The 19,309-nt window shown below is 51.3% G+C and overlaps 1 protein-coding gene across 3 annotated transcripts in view; it reads right to left on the bottom strand.

Annotated features, from left to right (window-relative positions):
- The window catches only part of Galnt2 (polypeptide N-acetylgalactosaminyltransferase 2), a 111,499-nt gene that overhangs the window by 36,374 nt on the left and 55,816 nt on the right, over positions 1-19,309 (bottom strand). For all 3 annotated transcript variants that reach the window (XM_087594303.1, NM_001106196.2, XM_087594304.1), the window contains 2 exon segments: positions 13,221-13,314; positions 4,432-4,585 (listed from right to left, as the gene is read on the bottom strand). In XM_087594303.1, coding sequence (XP_087450429.1) covers positions 4,432-4,585; positions 13,221-13,314 — 248 coding nt within the window.

Raw genomic sequence — 19,309 nt, 5'->3', positions numbered from 1 at the left:
TTCCTAGAAGACCTGGAAACTTCCAGACCGCTCCCACCCAACGGAAACCCAGCCTACGGTTCAGTTCTGCACTGCACAAAAGTGATCTGCCTATGCTTTCTGCAAAGTAGATCTCCCTTGGGAGGTTGAAACGCCAGGGGTAGCCTTCAAATATCTATTCACGACCAGAATAAGGCAATTCTATGTGTTCTCTGTCTACAGTGGGATTTCAGGCAGACTTAATACATGCAGGAGTCGCTGAGCAGGAAGCAGGCTACATGGAGACGGAGGAATACAAAATAAGAACGTAAGAGGGCAGAGGGTCTGTGGAAATACCCAACAAGAACGTGATGAGGACCTTGGAGGGAGAAGATGAGCTCACAAGGGTGGCAGAGGGAGTTACAGGCACTCAGACCCTTCAACCCCCAAATAGGCTCAAGTCACAGTAGGCAATGTCCACACGTTCTTACAAATTACTAAAAAGCAAACAGAGATGTAACTGTATGCAAAGACAGACTCTGTCCCGTGAAGAGCAAGTCACAGCTAATCTTCACCAGAAGCAGTAGGAGACACGTGACTGAGAAGAAAAGAAATGACATCCGAGAGGTCTGCACTCTTAGCTGGGGTTGGGGGAGTGTCTCAGAAATGAAAGTGAAACAAACACACCAATAGGATCTACTGCCCTGAGCTGGTGCCAAGAGGAGCCTCTGTGATCGCTTATGGGACACAGAGGGACGAGGGTCCCAGGCTGGACAGGGAAGTACAAGGAATGATGGGAAGAAAGGCTTGGATATGAAGGGTATTTGCTGAAATCTCTCTCTCTCTCTCTCTCTCTCTCTCTGTGTGTGTGTGTGTGTGTGTGTGTGTGTGTGTGTGTGTGTGTGCATGTGTGCGTGTAAAGAATGATGAAGAGGCAAGGTGTGCTACTCAAAATGTAACAAACATTTGCTCAGCCTGAACTCTGCTAGTTTATCATAGCTGAAAATGCAGCTGGTAAGGGAAACACCCAGAGGGAGAACAGGAGAGGAGGGTACAGCATGCAGGACTCGGCACGCCTTGAGATACTGGCCTTAAACTCGGTTCTCTGGAGCATACATCAAGTACACAAGGCCTAAATGTCCTCCCACAGGACAAAGCTTGTCAGAACAGAGGGAAGTCCAGAAGTGAACTAGAGGCTCCTTCGTTTGTCACATAGAAGGTTTGAGAAGGCAAAACCAATGACGGAGAGACTTCATGCGACATCCCACCAGAGAGATGACACCCTCCAACTAAAGTGTGTTAGGCCAGCAGTATACACTTAGAACGTGTTGAAGACCAAGGGTCCTCTGGTTCCTCAGCCACACGAGGACTGCACTGCCCTCACCCAAGTCTTAAACCTCACAGTGAAAAAAATCAGGTCTCACAGGCCTCAGTCTGTGCTGGGGGGTTCCTGTGGCAGCCCCCTCTTGGCATTAGCAGTGTTTACTCACCAGAGTAACAACAGTAGATACAGTTGGGGCTATGACCAGCCCACAGTTCCAATTCCAGCCAGGTCCTCTCAGAACATGGCCAATGCTGATGACCCAGGGACAGCAGGCACACACAGTAGGACACCACCCAACCAGCCTATACCATCCTGCTAGAAGATAGCGACACCCTCAGGAGTGCTGTCCCTAAGTGTGAGCTCTGTCTACAGCCAGATCTTCTGAAGGGTTTGTGTCAGCTCTCTCAGAGCACCAGAACAGGGCAACCAGGCTGTGCAAACTGAGCAGAGATGAGACGTTCTAGGTCGGAAGCCTGCTGGACAGACAGGTTTGTAAGGAGGGTGGACCCTCCTCAGATGCTTCCCTGGAGAGTCCAAAATCTCGGGGCCACCTTTTAGTTTGAGATGCAAATGCATTTCAAAGTCCCTACACTTGAAATTCAAGATGAAGAGAAACAGGAACCCTGAGCCCGACTCAGTGATGGGAGGCTGAGGGCATCTGTGCCCTCATCTAACTCATCTCGGTCTCGTGGGATTTAGTGGAATAAACACGAAGGCGAAGCTTGGCCCAGGGGAAGAAATCCCCGGCAGCATGCTTCCCTGTGGGCTTGCTGGTTTCCCAACAGAAGAAATCTTATTACCTTGAACTCCTGGTAGAGAGACACCCCACAAACCTCCAGTTCTGTTTGGAAGCTGCATACTGTCCACACAGAAGCACTTCTAAATGGCCTCATAAGCTAAGAGACCTGCCTGGTCATGTCCCACTGCTGAGGGATGCCAGGAAGGCTCACAGACTCACAGACACCACGATCTCTAAGTCATTCAGGACCTGCTGGGCCACCTCTGCCCCTGGAGGCCCATGGAGGTGGCCTTTCTTCTGTTGCTTTTGTTTACCTCACGTGGACCTTCCAATGATGGAGGGTGGCACTCGGTATGGACTCTTTCTGGGATGACAGATGACCATCTTCCCACAAGTCCTCACACGGCCACGGGGAAGACTCCCCTCAACCGCTTCATCTCCCTCTCTCCCCCAACCCGATTCCTCCCCTCGCACTCCTACTGGGATCCCAGTGGATCAGGGTCCTTTCTCACAACTTTATTCAACCTTAACCATGCCTGATAAAGAAGCTATTTCCAGGGGCTGGGGATTTAGCTCAGTGGTAGAGCGCTTGCCTAGGAAGCGCAAGGCCCTGGGTTCGGTCCCCAGCTCCAAAAAAAAGAACCAAAAAAAAAAAAAAAAAAGAAGCTATTTCCAAAGAAAGATACATCGGAGGCTTGGACTTCAATATGTCAGTTCGTCCGTCCATAAACACCCATGCTCCCACTGGCTGCTGGTCAGAGGGAATGAAGACTTCTGGTGGGGTCCCCTGAGCCAAAAGACCAGAAAACAATCTCCGTCTGTCATTCTGCGGGGGGCGGAGTCCCAGATGTAAGGACCAGGTGGAGAGAGCCTGGGCATCTGGTCCTGAACCTGCTTTCACCGGTCGGCTTCTAGCCGCACAGCCACGGGAGGTTGATTTCTGCTTGTATGAGGGCTTCAGAGTTAAAGCCAGACTCTCACATGAAAGGGTCACGTTGCCGTCCCTGTTCTGGAAACCTTAGGGAGCTGGAGAGAAAGCCTGATGTTTTCCACTGGTGCCATGAGATGGATTCCCGGGGCCAACAAGAGAGGCCAACGCCTGTCAGGATCTAATGTACCCAATCCAACCAATGGGGCTTCCACATAGCAAAGGAGGCTGACACGGACCAGGCAGAAACCAACCCATCCTGGGAGGAATAATCAAAGATTAGTTTGGACAGTTATTCCAAAAATACTGGAAGAAAATATGTCTGTACAGTTTGAGGGAATTTTAGAAGCTCACAAGAGAGGCAGCAGCTCAGAATCCAGCCCCAAATCACGCCTTTTCCTGCTCACAGGAGAGCTGGCCAAGGTGAAATCTTAGTGGGAAAACCAGCTAGCACCAGCTGGTGGCAAGGCTCACCAATCCCACAGAGCTCAAACCTCAGTCATCTCAAGTGGCCAGGTGACATTCTATCCTGGCTTCTGAGGTCTATCCCGAGGCCGAAACCCTGGATAATTTTCTTTTCTCAATTCTGTGATTCAAAAAAAAAAAAAAAAAAAATCTGACAAGATGGAGAAATTAGGGCGTATTTTGGCTCACGGCGCTAAGCACAGTTTACCACGTCGGGGCAGGCCTGAGGCAGAAACACAAGGCAGCTGGTCACCTTACGTCTGCCAGGAATCGGAGAGGCATACGGTGCTCAGCTAGGCTTCTGGTTTTTATTCAGCCTGGGACCCCAGCTCACACTGGGATGCTGCCCACATGAGGTGAGACCCACATCAATTAATCTAACCTAGAATTACAGCCAGAGCCCTGTCCCTGAGGTGAATGTAATCCTGTCAAATTGACAGCCACTGGCTCTTAGCACTTCCTAGTCCAGTGCCTCTGTTTCTTCTCTGGGACATGAAGGCAATTGTAGGGGAGATGGCTAAGGATGGAAAGGTGCCCCTTTCCTTGTAAGCGGCAGCAGAATAGACTCCAGTGTCTGAGAATGCTTTGAGCTGAGCTCGGTGGAGTCAGGGTCCTAAAATCCCGAAGAGCGTGCGGACGGCCCTTCTCCTCAGCGTCTGGAGTACACACTATCTCCTGTCCTCCTGCCTCCTGGTCCCTCCCAGCTCTGCTGAGACCATAGTTTAATCTCTAGTTTCCAGAATATTGTTCCCAACTACAGCTGGCCCAGTAAGAGGAAGTTAGATTTTTTTTCTCCCTTCCAAGACTGCGAACGGTATTTTATGAGTGCAGCTCAAAAAGACTAAAGGATTGGCCAAGTACAAGGCCCATGCAACGTTCTCCTTCTGACTCCTCAAGGCAAGAGGCTCACTTCAGGATCTTTCCTTCTTTGACAATGAACACCACCTGGGTGAGGAAATGCAGCGCTACAAGGGAGAGAGTCTCCGGCTTGTCTCCCACACGCTTGGAGAGACTTACTGGTCGTGCCGGGTGTCAGGGATGCTTCTGTCCATGCGTAGCTTGTCACTCTCCACCTGGTTGAACTTGTTGCGAGCATAGGGGTCCTGCCCAGAGCGAACCATCGTACCGCCGACATACGCCTCCTGGTTAAAGTCTGGCCACCGGACTTTGCCTGGAAAAAGCAAAGCAGAGGGTGTGGGACAAGCGGACAGGAGACCAGAGAGTGTCGCCAGAGCCGGCAGTAAGTGTTAGGCTTGATCAGAGGGTGACAACTGTAATCAAGGGTAGCTGAGAGGGCCCTGAACATTGTCACACAGGAGCTGAGACTCTGCAAGACAAGAGTTCAGGCTTCACACAGCTCCCCCGTCCCCTCCAAGACAGAGCCGGCAACTCCGGCACCATTTTTCTTTCTGGGAAGGGGATGCTCTCATGGATTTTGGTCATGCCCCCGAAGCATCCCAGGCAGGCAAAGGAAACGATGCAGGTATAAATTCTTTTTTTTTTTCCCCCCGGAGCTGGGGACTGAACCCGGGGCTTTAAAGCTTGCTAGGCAAGCGCTCTACCACTGAGCTAAATCCCCAACCCCAATGCAGGTATAAATTAATAAAGCACTCCAGTGTGCAGCCAGGTGCCACCCGGATAAATGTTTGGGCTGTTGGAGTCCAAAACCAGCGCCTAGAGCAGGGCTACCCTGAGATGGTGCTGAGGGCGTTGTTCAGCGGCATCAGGGGGACTGAGAACTCTAGGCCTCCTACAGACGGACGGATGCTTGAGGAGAAAGTCAGTGGCTAAGGTGAGTGGTGGGTGGGAATGTGGGTGCTGGACTCACACCACCCAGCGTGCTGTCTGGTTTCATGTAGTTCAGGCTATCCTCAGATTATCCTCGGACTCACCAGGTAGCTGAGGATGAGGCCCCGCCTCCGTGCCCAGCCCAGTCATCTGTCCTTTGACCTCGCTAGAATCTCACATCCTCCCCTCTTTGCTTCCTGTGAAGAGGTCCCTGAGCTGCTAACTATCACTGGGCTAATGGTATCCATTGTTCATTCCTGCAACTGCCCGTGCAAGCAATACACTGAAAACATTTCTTCCCTGAATCCCACTGCTGTTGGCAGAATCACTGGCCATCAGGAGAGGGGCACCTTCCTGCAATGTAGAAAATGCCACGCCCTAAGAAAGGGCATTTGCACAGTCCCCTCAGGCCTCCTGAGGAGTACTCTCTGTAGCTGTCAGGAGGCCTGGCCCTGAGGAGAAGTGAACAGTGTGACTGTCAGAGACACCCAAACATGGCAGAAGGATCCAGCCATTCCTTGAATGCAGGTTTGTTCTTGAGGAGAAGGCTCTAGAATAGTCTGCCCGTTCCCCAACCTTCATCACTCAGTCTTGCCTTGGTGCCTCAGAGGCACCAGTCACAGGCTGGTGTCATGCTAGTTCCAAAGGCACAGATGAGCAAAGGCGGGCTCATGTCTGGCCCCACTGGAGTGAGTGTTCATGTTCTGAGGGTGAGGGAGGCAGGCTAGGGAAGCATATCTAAACCTGGGGACCAGAAAGCTGCACAGAAGGCCTGTCTGAAGTGAGTTCAGGGGCTCCTGTGATAGCAGTCGATGCCATTAGTCTCCTGCAGCTCCGCCCTCCGACCATGGCCATCGGCAGCTGGACACAGGTCCCACCTTGCTAGGATGTTGATATGAAATCACAGGAACGTAATATCATTCCCTTTCAGAAATCATGGTAGGGTGTGAGAACACCACGGGGGCTGGGAGAAGGGGAGGGGGAAGGGGAGGGAGGAGAGGGGAGGGGGAGGGAGAGAGGGAAGGGAAGGGGCTGCAGATGCATTTATCTGTGACAATGATGACATGCATCGTGCCAGCCCTCAGAAGCTTCGAGGGCTTTCCTATGAATGGCTAGAGCCTCACAGTTCCCACTCGTCCTCAGCAGAGGGAGGGAGGGCACAGGTGCAGCCTATGTTTTCATGTGGGTGTGACAGAAAATTGACTTCATCATCTAATAATGGTTTGAAACCCATAATCTGAAAAACATTGGGCTCAAGAACACTGTAGGAATTGGTCTGTATCACGCAGAATTGTCAGGTTGGAGACTCCTGGGGCAGAGACCGCAGAAAAGAGAGGAGGAAAGCTCAGGGGAGCGGCCAGCTCATCTCTTAGTTGGCTTCCACTCAGCCTGGCCCAAGCCCTCTAAGCTAGAACCACACTTGAGCCACGCCCATGCCACGACCCCGCCCACACCATGACCTCGCCCACACCACGACCCCGCCCACACCTGAGACAGGCAGGCAGCCAGGCACAGAGAGCTGAGACCTAGGCAGAGCAGCCACAGGATAGGAAGATGAACCCCATCCTAGTATTTACAGGGCACCTGTACTCCTAACATCTTAAAATTTTCCAGTTTAGAAATTACAAGTTTCAGAAAAGAAATTATCAATTTCATGATAGGTTAAGAAAGAGGATTAAGGAAAAAGCTCCAGTCACCAGCCAGAGCCCCACTCCCCCATGCCCCACCTTGGGCTAATGGAAAATCCTGAGATAACGTCACACAGGAGGCAGCAGGGAAATAAGGTGTGTATCTATGAGAACCACAGGGCTCATCACCCAAGCCGGTCGTGAGGCAGGTGCTCACTGACTAGGGGTGTGAAACAGGCGTGACCTCCGCTGTTGTGTATGTTGAGACCAGCCATAAAAATGAGGTCCTGCTAGGACTGGTGGCTCACACTTTTCATCCCAGCACTCGGGAGGCAGAGGCAAGCGGATCTCTGTGAGTTTGAGATCAGCCCGGTCTACAAATCAAGTCTTGGTCAGCCAGGGCTGTTACATCACACAGAAACCCTGTCTCCAGAGACAGACAGACAGACAGACAGACAGATAAGGGGGGAGGTGCCACAGTGACTTACAGCCTCCTCAACTGCCTGGGTTGGAACAGGAAGGGCTGGCATGTCCTTACCCAAGCCTCAGGCAGCCAGCAGGAGTCCCTGCCTCTCTTAAAATTGTTCACCAATTGTTCCAAGGCCACCTTGAAGACCATGCCTTCTGAGGAGCACTGGCCATGAGGTTCCCATTCATCCTGGTATCAATCCAGTCTCTCACTCCTCCCCGTAAGATGGGATGAGACTCCCTGGTCAGAGCCCCAGCCACCCACCCGCTAGTTCTCCCTCAGAGCATCCTAGGTACTAAGCCTGTCACAGACCCTGCCGGCCACTGCTGGACCACTGTGGTCTCCCCTGGACCAAACACCTGAAGCTGAGTGTGACTCGGAAGAGCACGGCATCACGCTGGCTGGCACTCTCTCTCCGGCTGCAACAGACCAGGAAAGACTGCCAACTGGCAGTCAGGAAACAAGGAGCCTAGACCAAAGCCAAGGCTCGGGATAAAACAACTGCCTACATGGAGCTTAGAGCTCCCTGTAATGCCATCCCCAGGGGTGGGTGGGTGGGTGTGTGTGTGTGTGTGTGTGTGTGTGTGTGTGTGTGTGTGGTGCGGGGTGGGTGAATGGCCTTCCTCTCCTGTCCACTCACTGCTGTGCTGACTCTGATGGCCAACGGAGGCAACCTGGAGGAAGGGCTAGGCTAACAGGAAGAGGACTCTTGCCCATCCTGTGTAGCCATAACCATGGAAAAAACAACTCGGAGTCAGGAAAGGGTGAACCTGGACCACTACTGCCCTTGGAAGACGAGGGGTGAGTCCCTGTGGGCCATGAAGGGTGACACTAGGCATGGTATGGTGCTGTCAGGAGGGCGCCTCCCCCCCACCCCCCCCCACCCCCCGCTCGTCTTCTGGGCCTTTCTACACTGTCCTGTCCTGGTAACTGTCTGCCCTCCCTCAGGGCACCCACAGCTCCCTTACCCATGATGACTCCCCGAGAAGCCTCAGGTCTGGCCTGAGGTCTGGACTGCAACAAAAATTCTTAGTTAGACATGGTTGGGCTGCAGAGGCTTCTCTACTCCAGATCCCCCTGTGGGGCTCATGAGTCACACCCTGGCTGCGATCCGTGGACTTCCAAGTTTAGTGTGAGGACTTCCCACATCACCTGCCCTTGGCCAGGAGCAGCTGGTGGCCGCATCCAAGGGCCTGCTACACACAGAAACAGAGGCCCTGGGATGCTATCTGCCCAGCCTGGGCTTGGGTGACCGGGACAGAGGACTCCTTGGGGCCAGAGGACTCCTTGGGGCCAGAGGAAAGATGATGTCAAGTTTCTAACAATTATTTAAGTGAAGTTGAAAGGATGGCAGCACTTTCAATCAGGATGAGCCAGGCTTTATAAGACTCGTATTAATACATGCTAACAAAATAATGTAGATTTCTTTGTAAAGATTTGTTTTTAATTAAACCTCATCCTTGAAAGAACAATTTCGTCAATCTATGATGAGTTTTCGCAGAACTAGCATGGCCACGTGCATGTTTGAAGCCAGGCACTGAGAGACAAGCACATGGGCTTTAGAGGCTTTGGGGAGCAAGGGTGGGGTACCCAGCACGTGCTCCTGAGGATGGGTGCACCCTTGGTCACCTCAGGTGTCTGCAATAGCCAGGAGCCTGCAAGTCAGGGGCTCTGAGGCTCTGAGTTCGGCACAGATATGGACGCCCCGGCAGAGGCAGCTCAAGCAAATGCCGGCCCCCTGGACAACCACCTGTGTGGAGTGGAACCACCTTCTCCTGGGACAGCGTGGGAAGCAAGCAAGCGGCAACCCACAGGCAGAGGCCTGTGCTATGAAGCCCCTGAGTTTCGTGGCTGATCTCACACTGAACCTAACTTTCCTTTGCTTAAAAGAAAAACCTCATGGTGTCCCTGCTCCAGTAAGCACGCAGCACAGAAGGGGAGGCCAGGACTGCAGCCCGCAAGCCCGCTCTCACAGTGAAGGAAGGGAAGGCCGCCATTGCTGGGTGTCCGCTGAAATAGAGCACCCTAAAATAACTCATTATTAGGGATGGAAATGCAGGAAACCCAAAGCAATGAAAAGTCCCTCATCAATAGATCTAAGGAGCCACCAGATGTTCCAGGAGAGACACTCGGAGTTAGTTTAGAATGATCGATGCTATCGGAGTTAGTGTAGAATTGATCGATGCTATCGGATGAGCGGCTTCACAGCAGGGAGCAGGGGGCAGCTGCTGCACATCCGTGAGGTCTTGCCCAGCTCTTCGAGAATGAGTCTCCAAAGACTCGTCTCTAACCTGCGCAGGGTTCTTCTGCTTGCATGTTTGTTTGGGGGACAGGGTCACTCTATGTAGCCCAGGCTAGCCTGCAGTCAGTCCGTTTTCCCTCTTAAGCCCCTCTACAGAAGCAGTCACGTTTACTGCAGGGTCCTCGCTCAACACTGCCTCCACCTGCTTCAGTCACCCCAGTCATCCCCTAATTCATCTACTAATTCAGTACTGCTGAAAATCCAGCTCCCGGAGGACAACCGCCTACTTCTGCAGGGAGTGTAGGCTGTGGCTGTCCCCAGTGCGTGAGTGAATGGTTCCAGGAATCTGGTGGCTCCTTAGTTCTGTGAGGGCATCCAGCAGTTGTGGGGAGGAACCGGAAGGAACTGGCCTAACACCAAAGCTGGTGGACGACATAAGAAAACAAAACTACGGACCACATTTTTCCACAGACATACGCAGAAGTACTCAACAAAATATTAGCAAATTAAATCCGGGAATGTAGAAAAAGAATTCCATTCTACAGGTGGGACTTAACGATACTTATGCAAGGTTGGCTGGACAAATTAATAATCAACGAACCATTTACACGACCATATCAAATGACGCAGAAAAGGCCCCGGACAAAACCCAACGCTCCTTCAGGACAAACTCTCAGCAAACTAATGTCTGAGACAAATCCACAGTTCAAATATGAGGACCCAACTGTCTCGCTGATGAGAAACAAGGCAAGAGGACCGTCCCCTTTCACACTGTACCAAAAATCCGAGTGACTGCAGTAAGGCAAGAGAAGAGGATAAAAGCTGCGTGGATGGAAAGGAAGAAACAAAGCCATCTTTGCTCGCAAAGACCGTGCTTATTCGCATGGAAAGTATGAAAGAAACAACGAACTGCCTAGAAGTAACCCCAGCAAGACTTCAAGACAGGAGACATTTAGTGGCGAGAGGTTGTGTCATTGTATATCAGCACCGGACAAAGTAAAAGTCAGAAACACAGTATCACCGAACAAGTGGAATTTAAAGTCAGGATCACAGTATCGCCTGCACTGAACTCCCCAGAAGGAATCTTACATTTAAATTCGGACGTCTACGCATCAGAGCTATATGAAGAACACCACAGAGCTTTGATGAAAGACACCATAGAAAACTGGGATAAGTGGTCACATATGCCATGTCTGTGAGTAGGGAACACATCACTGTCACATGTCAGTTCTCTCAGATCCACAGATCCAATGCTAAACCAATGAACGTCTCAGTGAGCTGTTTTGTGGCTATCAACGGATAGACTCTAATTTCAAGTGGGACAGCAGAAGATCCAGAAGGGTTGTTGCCATCCTGAAGAAGAAAAATGGAGTCAGGGGCTGACGACACCCTGACTTTCTATAAAGTTGCAATAATTATGACTTTGGTAAAATGCATAAACACATTAACTGATCTGAATAAAACCCCACAAACACATGCACACAGTCAGCTGACTTTTTGATGAAGGAAAGATAACAGAGAAAAAGTAAACTTTGAAAAGACGATACAGGCTGGAGAGATGGTTCAGTGGTTAAGAGCACTGGCTGCTCTTCCCGAGGTCCTGAGTTCAATTCCCAGCAACCATATGGTGGCTCACAACCATCTGTAATGGGATCAGATGCCCTCTTCTGGTGTATCTCAAGACAGCTACAGTGTTCTCATATATAATAAGTAAATAGATCTTTAAAAAAAAAAAAAAGAAAAAGAAAGAAAAGATGATACAACACAAATTAAATCAACATGAGTTCAAGTCCCTTATATTTTGACCACAGAACTTATGTTCCCACTTGATAAAGCCAGTGGCAGTTTAAGTCAGCGTTCGCAGATGTGAAATGAGGGTGTGAGTTGTTCATAAATCGAAGTAAGTCAGTTAGATACATGCACTCCTCTTTGTATTCCTGGTATCAAGGGTGAAAAAGGAACCCTTGAACATACATCTCATGTAGGTAATAGCTTCTTTGCATATCTTTCTTTCTTTCTTTTTTTTTTTTTTTTTTTGGTTCTTTTTTTTTTTTTTCGGAGCTGGGGACCGAACCCAGGGCCTTGCGCTTCCTAGGTAAGGGCTCTACCGCTGAGCTAAATCCCCAGCCCCACATATCTTTCTTTAGAAAATACTTAGTAGCAGTATATAAATAGGTTACCTACACATTTAATTTCATCATTTTGCCCCGAAACTATAGATCTGTTCTGTTTTATTCTGTTTTATGACTTTTTTTTTTCTTGGCCCAGCGTTAATGAAGATCACAGACTGTTGGAAGGAAATGCTTTGTTTTCCACAATACAAGTAGCCATTAGACAGAAACAACTAACTGACCCTAACAGCCATCGGTTGCCTAGCCTGAGCGCCTGGCAGGCTAACGGAGAGCAGCAGCTTCTTACCCTTCGCACAGCTCACATCCACAGCAGCTCTGCAGACATACAAGCAGAACACACCCGTGCCGACGCTGGAAGGCCGCAGCGTGCTTCCCGGGGGTGTTACTACCATGAAGCAGTGTAGCTACGAACGTGTACATATTGGACACGACTAGCAACCTCCATAACGCATCTTCTTCTGGCGTTTACAGGCATCCACACACATGTGTACACACATACACATGCACACAAAATAAAAATGGAAAAATAAAGCTAAAGAAAGAAATTAGCCATAGAGACATGAAGTGACTTGAGGTATATATTAGTAGGTAAATGCACCAATCTGTCGACTCTGATCCAATCTTAGGCCATGCCAGAAAGGGTAGTACAGAGCAATAAGATCTGGGAGAGGGAGGAGGAACAGGCAGAGCACAGGAGTCTCCAGGATGGTCACTCTACTCTGACACTCGATGGGTCTGTCACACGTTTGTCAGAACTCACAGGATTCGGGGCTGGAAGAGTACCCATGCAGTCCCATACGACAAGGCAGTCATCCACTGCATACCAGCAACTCCAGCTTTAAGGAGGACAGAGACTGGAGAATTGCTGGGGCTTGCTGAGAAAACATGGGTCCCTAGTTTAAGAAAAGACCCTGCTGGGCCAGAGAGATGGCTCAGCCGTTAAAGGCTAGGCTCACAACCAAATATATAAGAAAAGACCCTGCTTCAAAGGAACAGGTTGAGAGTGACAGAGGACAATGTCCTTTTCTGACCTCTGCACACGCACTCACCCTCCTTCCCCAAGCACGCTCGCATGCTCGCACACACGCACAGAGTGAGCCCCACCACCAAGCATGATCCTCGCTGTGGACTCTGGTGCGGACCCTGATTTAATGTAGCCCATGGCCTGTTCCCAGCGCCCCACTCTGGTGAGATGCAGACAGGCGGTGGGGAGCTGCGTGCATGGCATGTGAACATTCCGGATCTTCTGTCAATTTTGCTATGAACCTAAAACTCTTTAACAACAACAAAAAAAAAAGTCAAGTCAATTTGAAATTTTTTTCACGAACTGGAAGTTCAGATCCTGTTGCTTATACTTTACTCTGTTTCTCTTTCAATAAATTCTGCTGACCGCACACCTGGGTCCTGACAGGAAAAGCCAAGGTGTGTTCTCCGGCAGGCCCAGCAGCTTAAGTCATTCACTCTGCCCCAAGCCAGCGCTCCTAGCACTGTATTCAGACCATCGACAATCAGGAGGATCAAGACCCAGCCACACTTCAGACTCCTACCTGGAGGGAGGGTCTCCATACTCTGAGCTTTCTCATCTCCTCTGCTGTGGTGAAGATCTTTCTTTTTAATGGAGTCGATGTCATTCCAGTCACCCTGGAGAAACAAAGACACCGGGTGAGTCGTCTGCGTCTGTCCGCTCGCCTTCACTCAGCTTCTCCACCTCAAAGTGGTTTCATAAGGCCATCACGCCTGGGACCTCAGCAGTGAGCGGCCAGCGCTCCCAACGCAGGGTGATCCTTGTCATCACCCAGAGGTCTGGACTGTGCTCTAGGGAGAGAGCATGGGCCAATCCCTGCAGGACTCCAGTGAGGACCATGAGGACCATAGCAACCATGTGCTGAGCATGGCACTGTCATAGGGTCCTGGGAAATCTCACAGGGCTGGGCCCTCTGAGCTCCTAAGGTGACAAAGGGCACATTAATCCTACAGAGCTACACTAGGAACTCACAGGGGACTGCCGGGGAGCCAGCCTGCAGACCCAGACATAAGCTTTGGTGGAATCTGTCCCACCCATCTGGGCAAGCACTCGGCTGTCATTGATCAACACTGAATCGCACTAAACGACAGCCTCACAGCCACACAGCTTAAGGCATGATCCACCCACTTTGATCTGACTGCTGAGAATAAGAGGTGCTTCTGTGCAAAACCCAAACAGGAGACCTCCCGTGGGCCCAGCCTTCTGGAAGGCCCTGAGCAGATGAGGATCCTGGAAGTAGGAACCTTCCCTGGCAGCCTGGCCTGCTCTCCACGTAGCCAAACTCTCTGGACCGGCCTGCTGTGTGTGCCTTCCTAGGTGCTGTGCTGGATCTAAGAAAGGCTTCCTCTAAGTGTCACTTGCTCTGAGCATAATCTGCCTTTAAGGGGAGCCATCCTGTTCTCAGTCCCTCCTCTTTCTGGGGCTTTCCTTCCTCCCTTGGCTTCTGTGGTACAGTGATATGGCTGGCTTGTCATGGGAAGGGTGTGTGAGGGGGTGGGGTGAGTATGTGAGGGGGGTGGGAGAGGGTGCAAGGGGGTGGAGGTGGGGGAGTGTGTGAGGGGTGGGGGAGTGTGCAGAGGGGGCGACAAATGTTTGAACATGCATCTGGACCCTATTTACAATTTTTTCTTACAGCCAGAAGATTCTAAAACGATACTTGTAATCAGTTCTTCTGATTATTGGGCTATAAATAAACTTTGAGCCCACCATTGGTGATGATTGTGCAGTGACCCGGGAAATACAGCAGACTGTGTCTCTGCAATGAAGGGAAAGGTGTTGGAAACTAAAACAGCCGGCTCTGGCCTGGCAGGGCTGCATGGTGCTCTTTTAATTAAGGCCCCACTTCTATTTCATAGCTGGTCCGTTAGACTTTCTGACTCATAATACTTCCCTCCCACCAGGGCATCGACCTCTCAGATACTCTGGTTCCCGGATCAGCTATTTCACCTTGAACGAGATGGAACTCTGATGTGGTCTCTGGAGCTGGTGGCTCCAGTCAAGTCCTAGTCTCTGGCAGTCACAGAATCAACGTATCCAGGTCAACTCTCGGCATTTTTCTCAAAACACAATTCCTTCCCACACACCCCGGGCCTGAGTCTGGGGTGCTAGAAAGGGTTCAGTCAGGGATAATGAGGCGTCACTACTCAAACAGCTTCAAAACTGGGAGGCTAGGAGAGCCGCCGTGAGCCCCCAGCCCAGGTTTGCTGCCACTGGTGGCTTTTCAAGGTAGCAGGTAGCATTCAAGACCCCCAGGTCCTCTGTGGTCCCAGGAACTGTCTTTCATCTCTGTGGACCCTTGGCGGTGGGATGCCCTTGGCCGTGTGGTGAACGGCTAAGGACGGACATAGCTACTTGCACGCTCTGCCCTCACTGGTCCCACTGTTCCTGTGATCGCTTTGACGGTCCCACATCTACAGATCTGAACAATACATCTAGACCAGCAGCGCTGTTGAAAATGTCCTAATGCTCTGTGTTGTGTTCAGAGCCCATGTGTCCAAGCTGGGACGGGGCACTCTCTGTGCTTCTTCTGCTAGAAGGAAGGAAGACAGAGTCTGCCTAGTGACAGGTCTGTGCTGGTGGGGTGGAGGCAGTAACCACATGGCTTCTGCCATGACTGTAACAGACATAAAAATATTCCTCTGAAAGAAAACAGAAAATAAACAGGCTGTTTTAAATCTCCCCTTCTGAAACACATTTTTTCTCCATGCTAAATCGCTTTAGCTACTAGACCATATGGTCAGGCACAGAACAAGTCCCCAAAATACTCCTGGATGTCGGGTTCCTCAATGTCACCTGTCAGCCTCATTTAGAGACTGCTCAGTAATTATCACCAGGGCTGAGCAGCACAGCAGCACTCGGTTTATAAAAAGCTAGGCCGCCAGATTCCGAAAGAGGCTTTACTCAGACTTGGAACCCATCTCAAAATTCAGACGTCCAAACCCACCGAGGTGCTATGTAGCCAGGAGCCGGAGAAGAACAGCTCCCAGCTACAGACCACACCTCTCATGGCCAAGTATTTCCACGGAGGGACCCAGAGACTGCCGGCTACTTCCAAGTCCTTGGGGTAGGTTGTTCTACCATGGTGGAGCAGAAAAAAAAAAAAAAAACCCACAGGTTCCTCCAGACAGGGCTCCCCCAGAAGACGGGGCTTCCGCAGACGGCAGGACTCTCCCCAGATGATAGGACTCCCCCTAGATGACAGGCTCCCCCCCAGACAGGGCTTCCCTAGACAACAGGGCTCTCCCAGATGACAGGGCTCCCCAAACAGGGCAAGGCACCTGCTGCTCACTGGGTCAGAGCCTCATAACTAGCAGCTCCAACTAGCTGCTAACAGAGGCTCCAACTAGCAGCCACATAAGGGAAAAGGACTGACTCTGGCTCACGGTCCATCACGGCACGGGAGGCATGGCTGGGACAGCCTGTGGCTGTGGGCGATGAGAACAGAAGACTGGGGAGTAGACACAGGACAGAAAGGCTGGGTTACAACCCCCAGGCCAGCACTGTGGAGACGTACTTCATCATCTCCTAAAATTCTTAAAACCTCCCAAAGGAGTGCACCGAACCACCCACCCGACCAATCCACCGAGAAAGGGGCACCCAGAGTCTGTGAGAGGCCCCAGTCCCCACAGGGGCAATCACTACATCACAGGTTTCCCAACACAGCCTTGGCAACCCTGACCCCTCGGCCTCGGGAAGCAGCTGGGCTTTACTTGGGAGTTCAATGCCTGTCAGGAGCACGGGTTGTAGATGAGGGAAGCTCCTCCCCCCCATCACTGGCTGCTGAGGAGTTGAGGGGTGGCTTAGCGCCACAGGTGTGCCTCACGGATCCCTCGGATCCTTCTCAGAAGCTGTTGGCACCACCACGTGCACAGTGGAAAGGAAAATCTTCCTGCCCCACCTTACAGGAATGGCGCTGGGACACATCTGAAGAGCCCACGACAGATTTCCCAGCCCATGCTGACGGAGCCACAACCTTCACTCGGCTAAGAGCCCAAGGACATGAAGGTGTAAGAGTCAGGGGTCAGTGGAGGAGATGAGAACCCAGTTCTGAGACGTGGCCTCCCACACAGCCGTGAGACGTTGCTCCACGTCTGTGCTCACTGTGCCAAGCGGCTTGTAGAGCTCTGTCCCGCTCAGGAGGGCAGAGGGCAAGGTTCAGTGAGGTCTGGGTGAGTGTGCTCTGTAGACGCTCAGTTGACCGCGGGCCACAGGCGCCACTCGACAAAGGTCATTCGTGTGTTTGTTTGACTGTGTGTGCTCGTGGGGAGGCTGCTGAGAAACATCAGGTGCACTCGGTACTCTGGAGCACTATAACTGGAGCACGCTAACTGGTGCTCCACCAGGAAACACACACACACACACCTAGCACAATACCCATTACCCTGCATGCTACCACACACGCCATCAAAGCTGTGCTCTCGGCCACAGGCAAGAGCGATGGTTGCCAGCAACCCAGTCCGCCAGGGGCTCCTGAGACACAGTGAGGAAGATCAGGCTTAAGCTGCTCTGTCTGTCTCCTCAGGCAACTAAGGCCGCACTACTTGAGGATCGAGGTGCCACGGGGCCGTGGTGCGGTGCCGCCTTGCTCCCAGTAGGATCCACCAACTGCACAGTGCCTTGTCACAGCCTGGCTTTGTCTGTCTGTGGACTGAGGGTGGCCTACGGAGCATCTGTGGGGGAAGGTGGCTCTAAGTGACACGTTCCAAGCCCAGGAGCCTGGGGCCAGGGGTTAGACACTGAAGGAAAATGTGGCCTTACACATTCTGAGTCCAAATACACACTCCTCACAAGTCCTCACACACTCGGGTGTGTGTTTGGGCAGAGGCTGGTGACTAGACAAGAACTCCGACTGATAAAATACCCATATTGGCATCCTATGTATGCAAGAACTGGATGATGAGTACACAGGAATTCCACACAATATTCACGATGTTCTCCAAGTCTAAAGTTTTAAAATTACAGGTAAAGTGCTCATAGACCTTATTTTCAAAAAGAGAACGTGGCGCCTAGGCCAGTATCCATCATCTGCTTATTTCGGGGTGAGGGTCCTGGACATTCTGATTGGCAGTTTTGAGCAATCTTACCCCCCACCTTCTCCTTTAAGGAAGTGAAGATAGACATCTCTTGGGAAAATTAGTGAACGTGTTATAAGAGATTAGCCAACCTTAGCAGACATAAGGGGTGAGAGGAGAGATGACCTATTTCCCACTGCATCCCTCCTTCTAAGAGCAGCTGGTATTCCCTAACCATGGCCAATGACATCCAAAGGAGGCCGGTATGAGCACAGGGCAGGTAAGCAGCTGCATGTGACCTCACCCTGGATTCTGAAGAATCTGGGAGCCATGGGAACTAATTCAGCTTTCGGTCCTGTTCCTGGAGGCAGAGGCAGAGGCTTCAGGATAAGGTAGTGGAGTGCGTGGGTGAGCTGGGTGTGACCTGGGCGTGGCACCCACACCCGTTCCCTGCCTGTGAATGGAGATCCTGCATGTGCAGTGGTATGGCAGCCCTTTCTTGGCCCCGGTTCTGTTTGTCCTGGGCTTCTGGCTACAGTCAAAGCAGATCCCCTCGTAGTAGAGAAGTGACACATATCAAAGGCTTGACTAGAAAATGTCTTCCACATAAAAGGGAGGGGCTTTTAGCAAATGCTTTCCCCTGGGACTCATCCCAGTCAATCACATTTTTAAACTAAAGAAAGTAAAGCTTCCAAACAGATGACAGGAAAGTGGTGGAAAGGCTCAACAGTCAGACAGCACTTCACAGTGTATAGCCCAGGGTGAGGGTACAGCAGAGGGCAACAGAACAGGAAACGGGGTCTTGCTGGCTAGTGTGTCCGTAGCCTGGCACATCATTCTCCAGCACACTTCTCACCATGCCGCCTCCTGCCCTATTCGCTACCAGAAGTTTGTCTGTCCATGTCAGCCTCAAACACCCCCAAGGCAGGTCCACTGTGTCCTGGATGATCAGGTCCCATGCAGCCACCGTAGACCCTGGCGACCCTTCAGAAGACACCTTCTTCAGAGCATCCAGGGCTTTCCCCATCGGTGTATCTGGATCAGGGGAGCAGAGGGGCCAGCCCAACACAGCTCCTGGAGCATAACCAGCATCTTCCAGTCGGGGACCCAGCTATCACATCTTATCAGCCTCAACTAGAACAGCTAAATCTGTTATCTCACCCCATCCGGTCTTCCTTTTACTAAACAGTCTTCATTCACAATGTGTCTGTGGTTTGCTGGCCTCATTTTCCAGATGAGGAACCACAAGGTGAAAGATGGCTGCTACAATGTAACATTAGGAGCTGGATCTACCACACCTGATCCAAAGGCTGGCCTCTGGAGAGTGCCAAACCCTCCTGACGGCTACCCTACTCAGTGTTCCCATGTCCCCTAAGGAGTAGTGATCAGTGAACACCAACCCTGAAGACAGGCACAGCTCTTTCTAGGCCCTGAGGCTGGGCTTCACTCCCCCTCCCAGATCTACCCAAGGGCTTCTGCAGAGTTATCGAAATGAAGAATCCCAAATAAGGAACACATTCTATGCGTAACTACTACAGTGTTACTTATACAAGTAGGGAAGAAACTTAAAATATTCTCCTCCAAGCAGTTAATTTATGTT

Source organism: Rattus norvegicus, chromosome 19, assembly GCF_021556685.1.
Source record: "Rattus norvegicus strain SHRSP/BbbUtx chromosome 19, alternate assembly SHRSP_T2T, whole genome shotgun sequence".
Taxonomy (NCBI): domain Eukaryota; kingdom Metazoa; phylum Chordata; class Mammalia; order Rodentia; family Muridae; genus Rattus; species Rattus norvegicus.
This window is presented reverse-complemented; position numbering and strand designations above follow the sequence as displayed.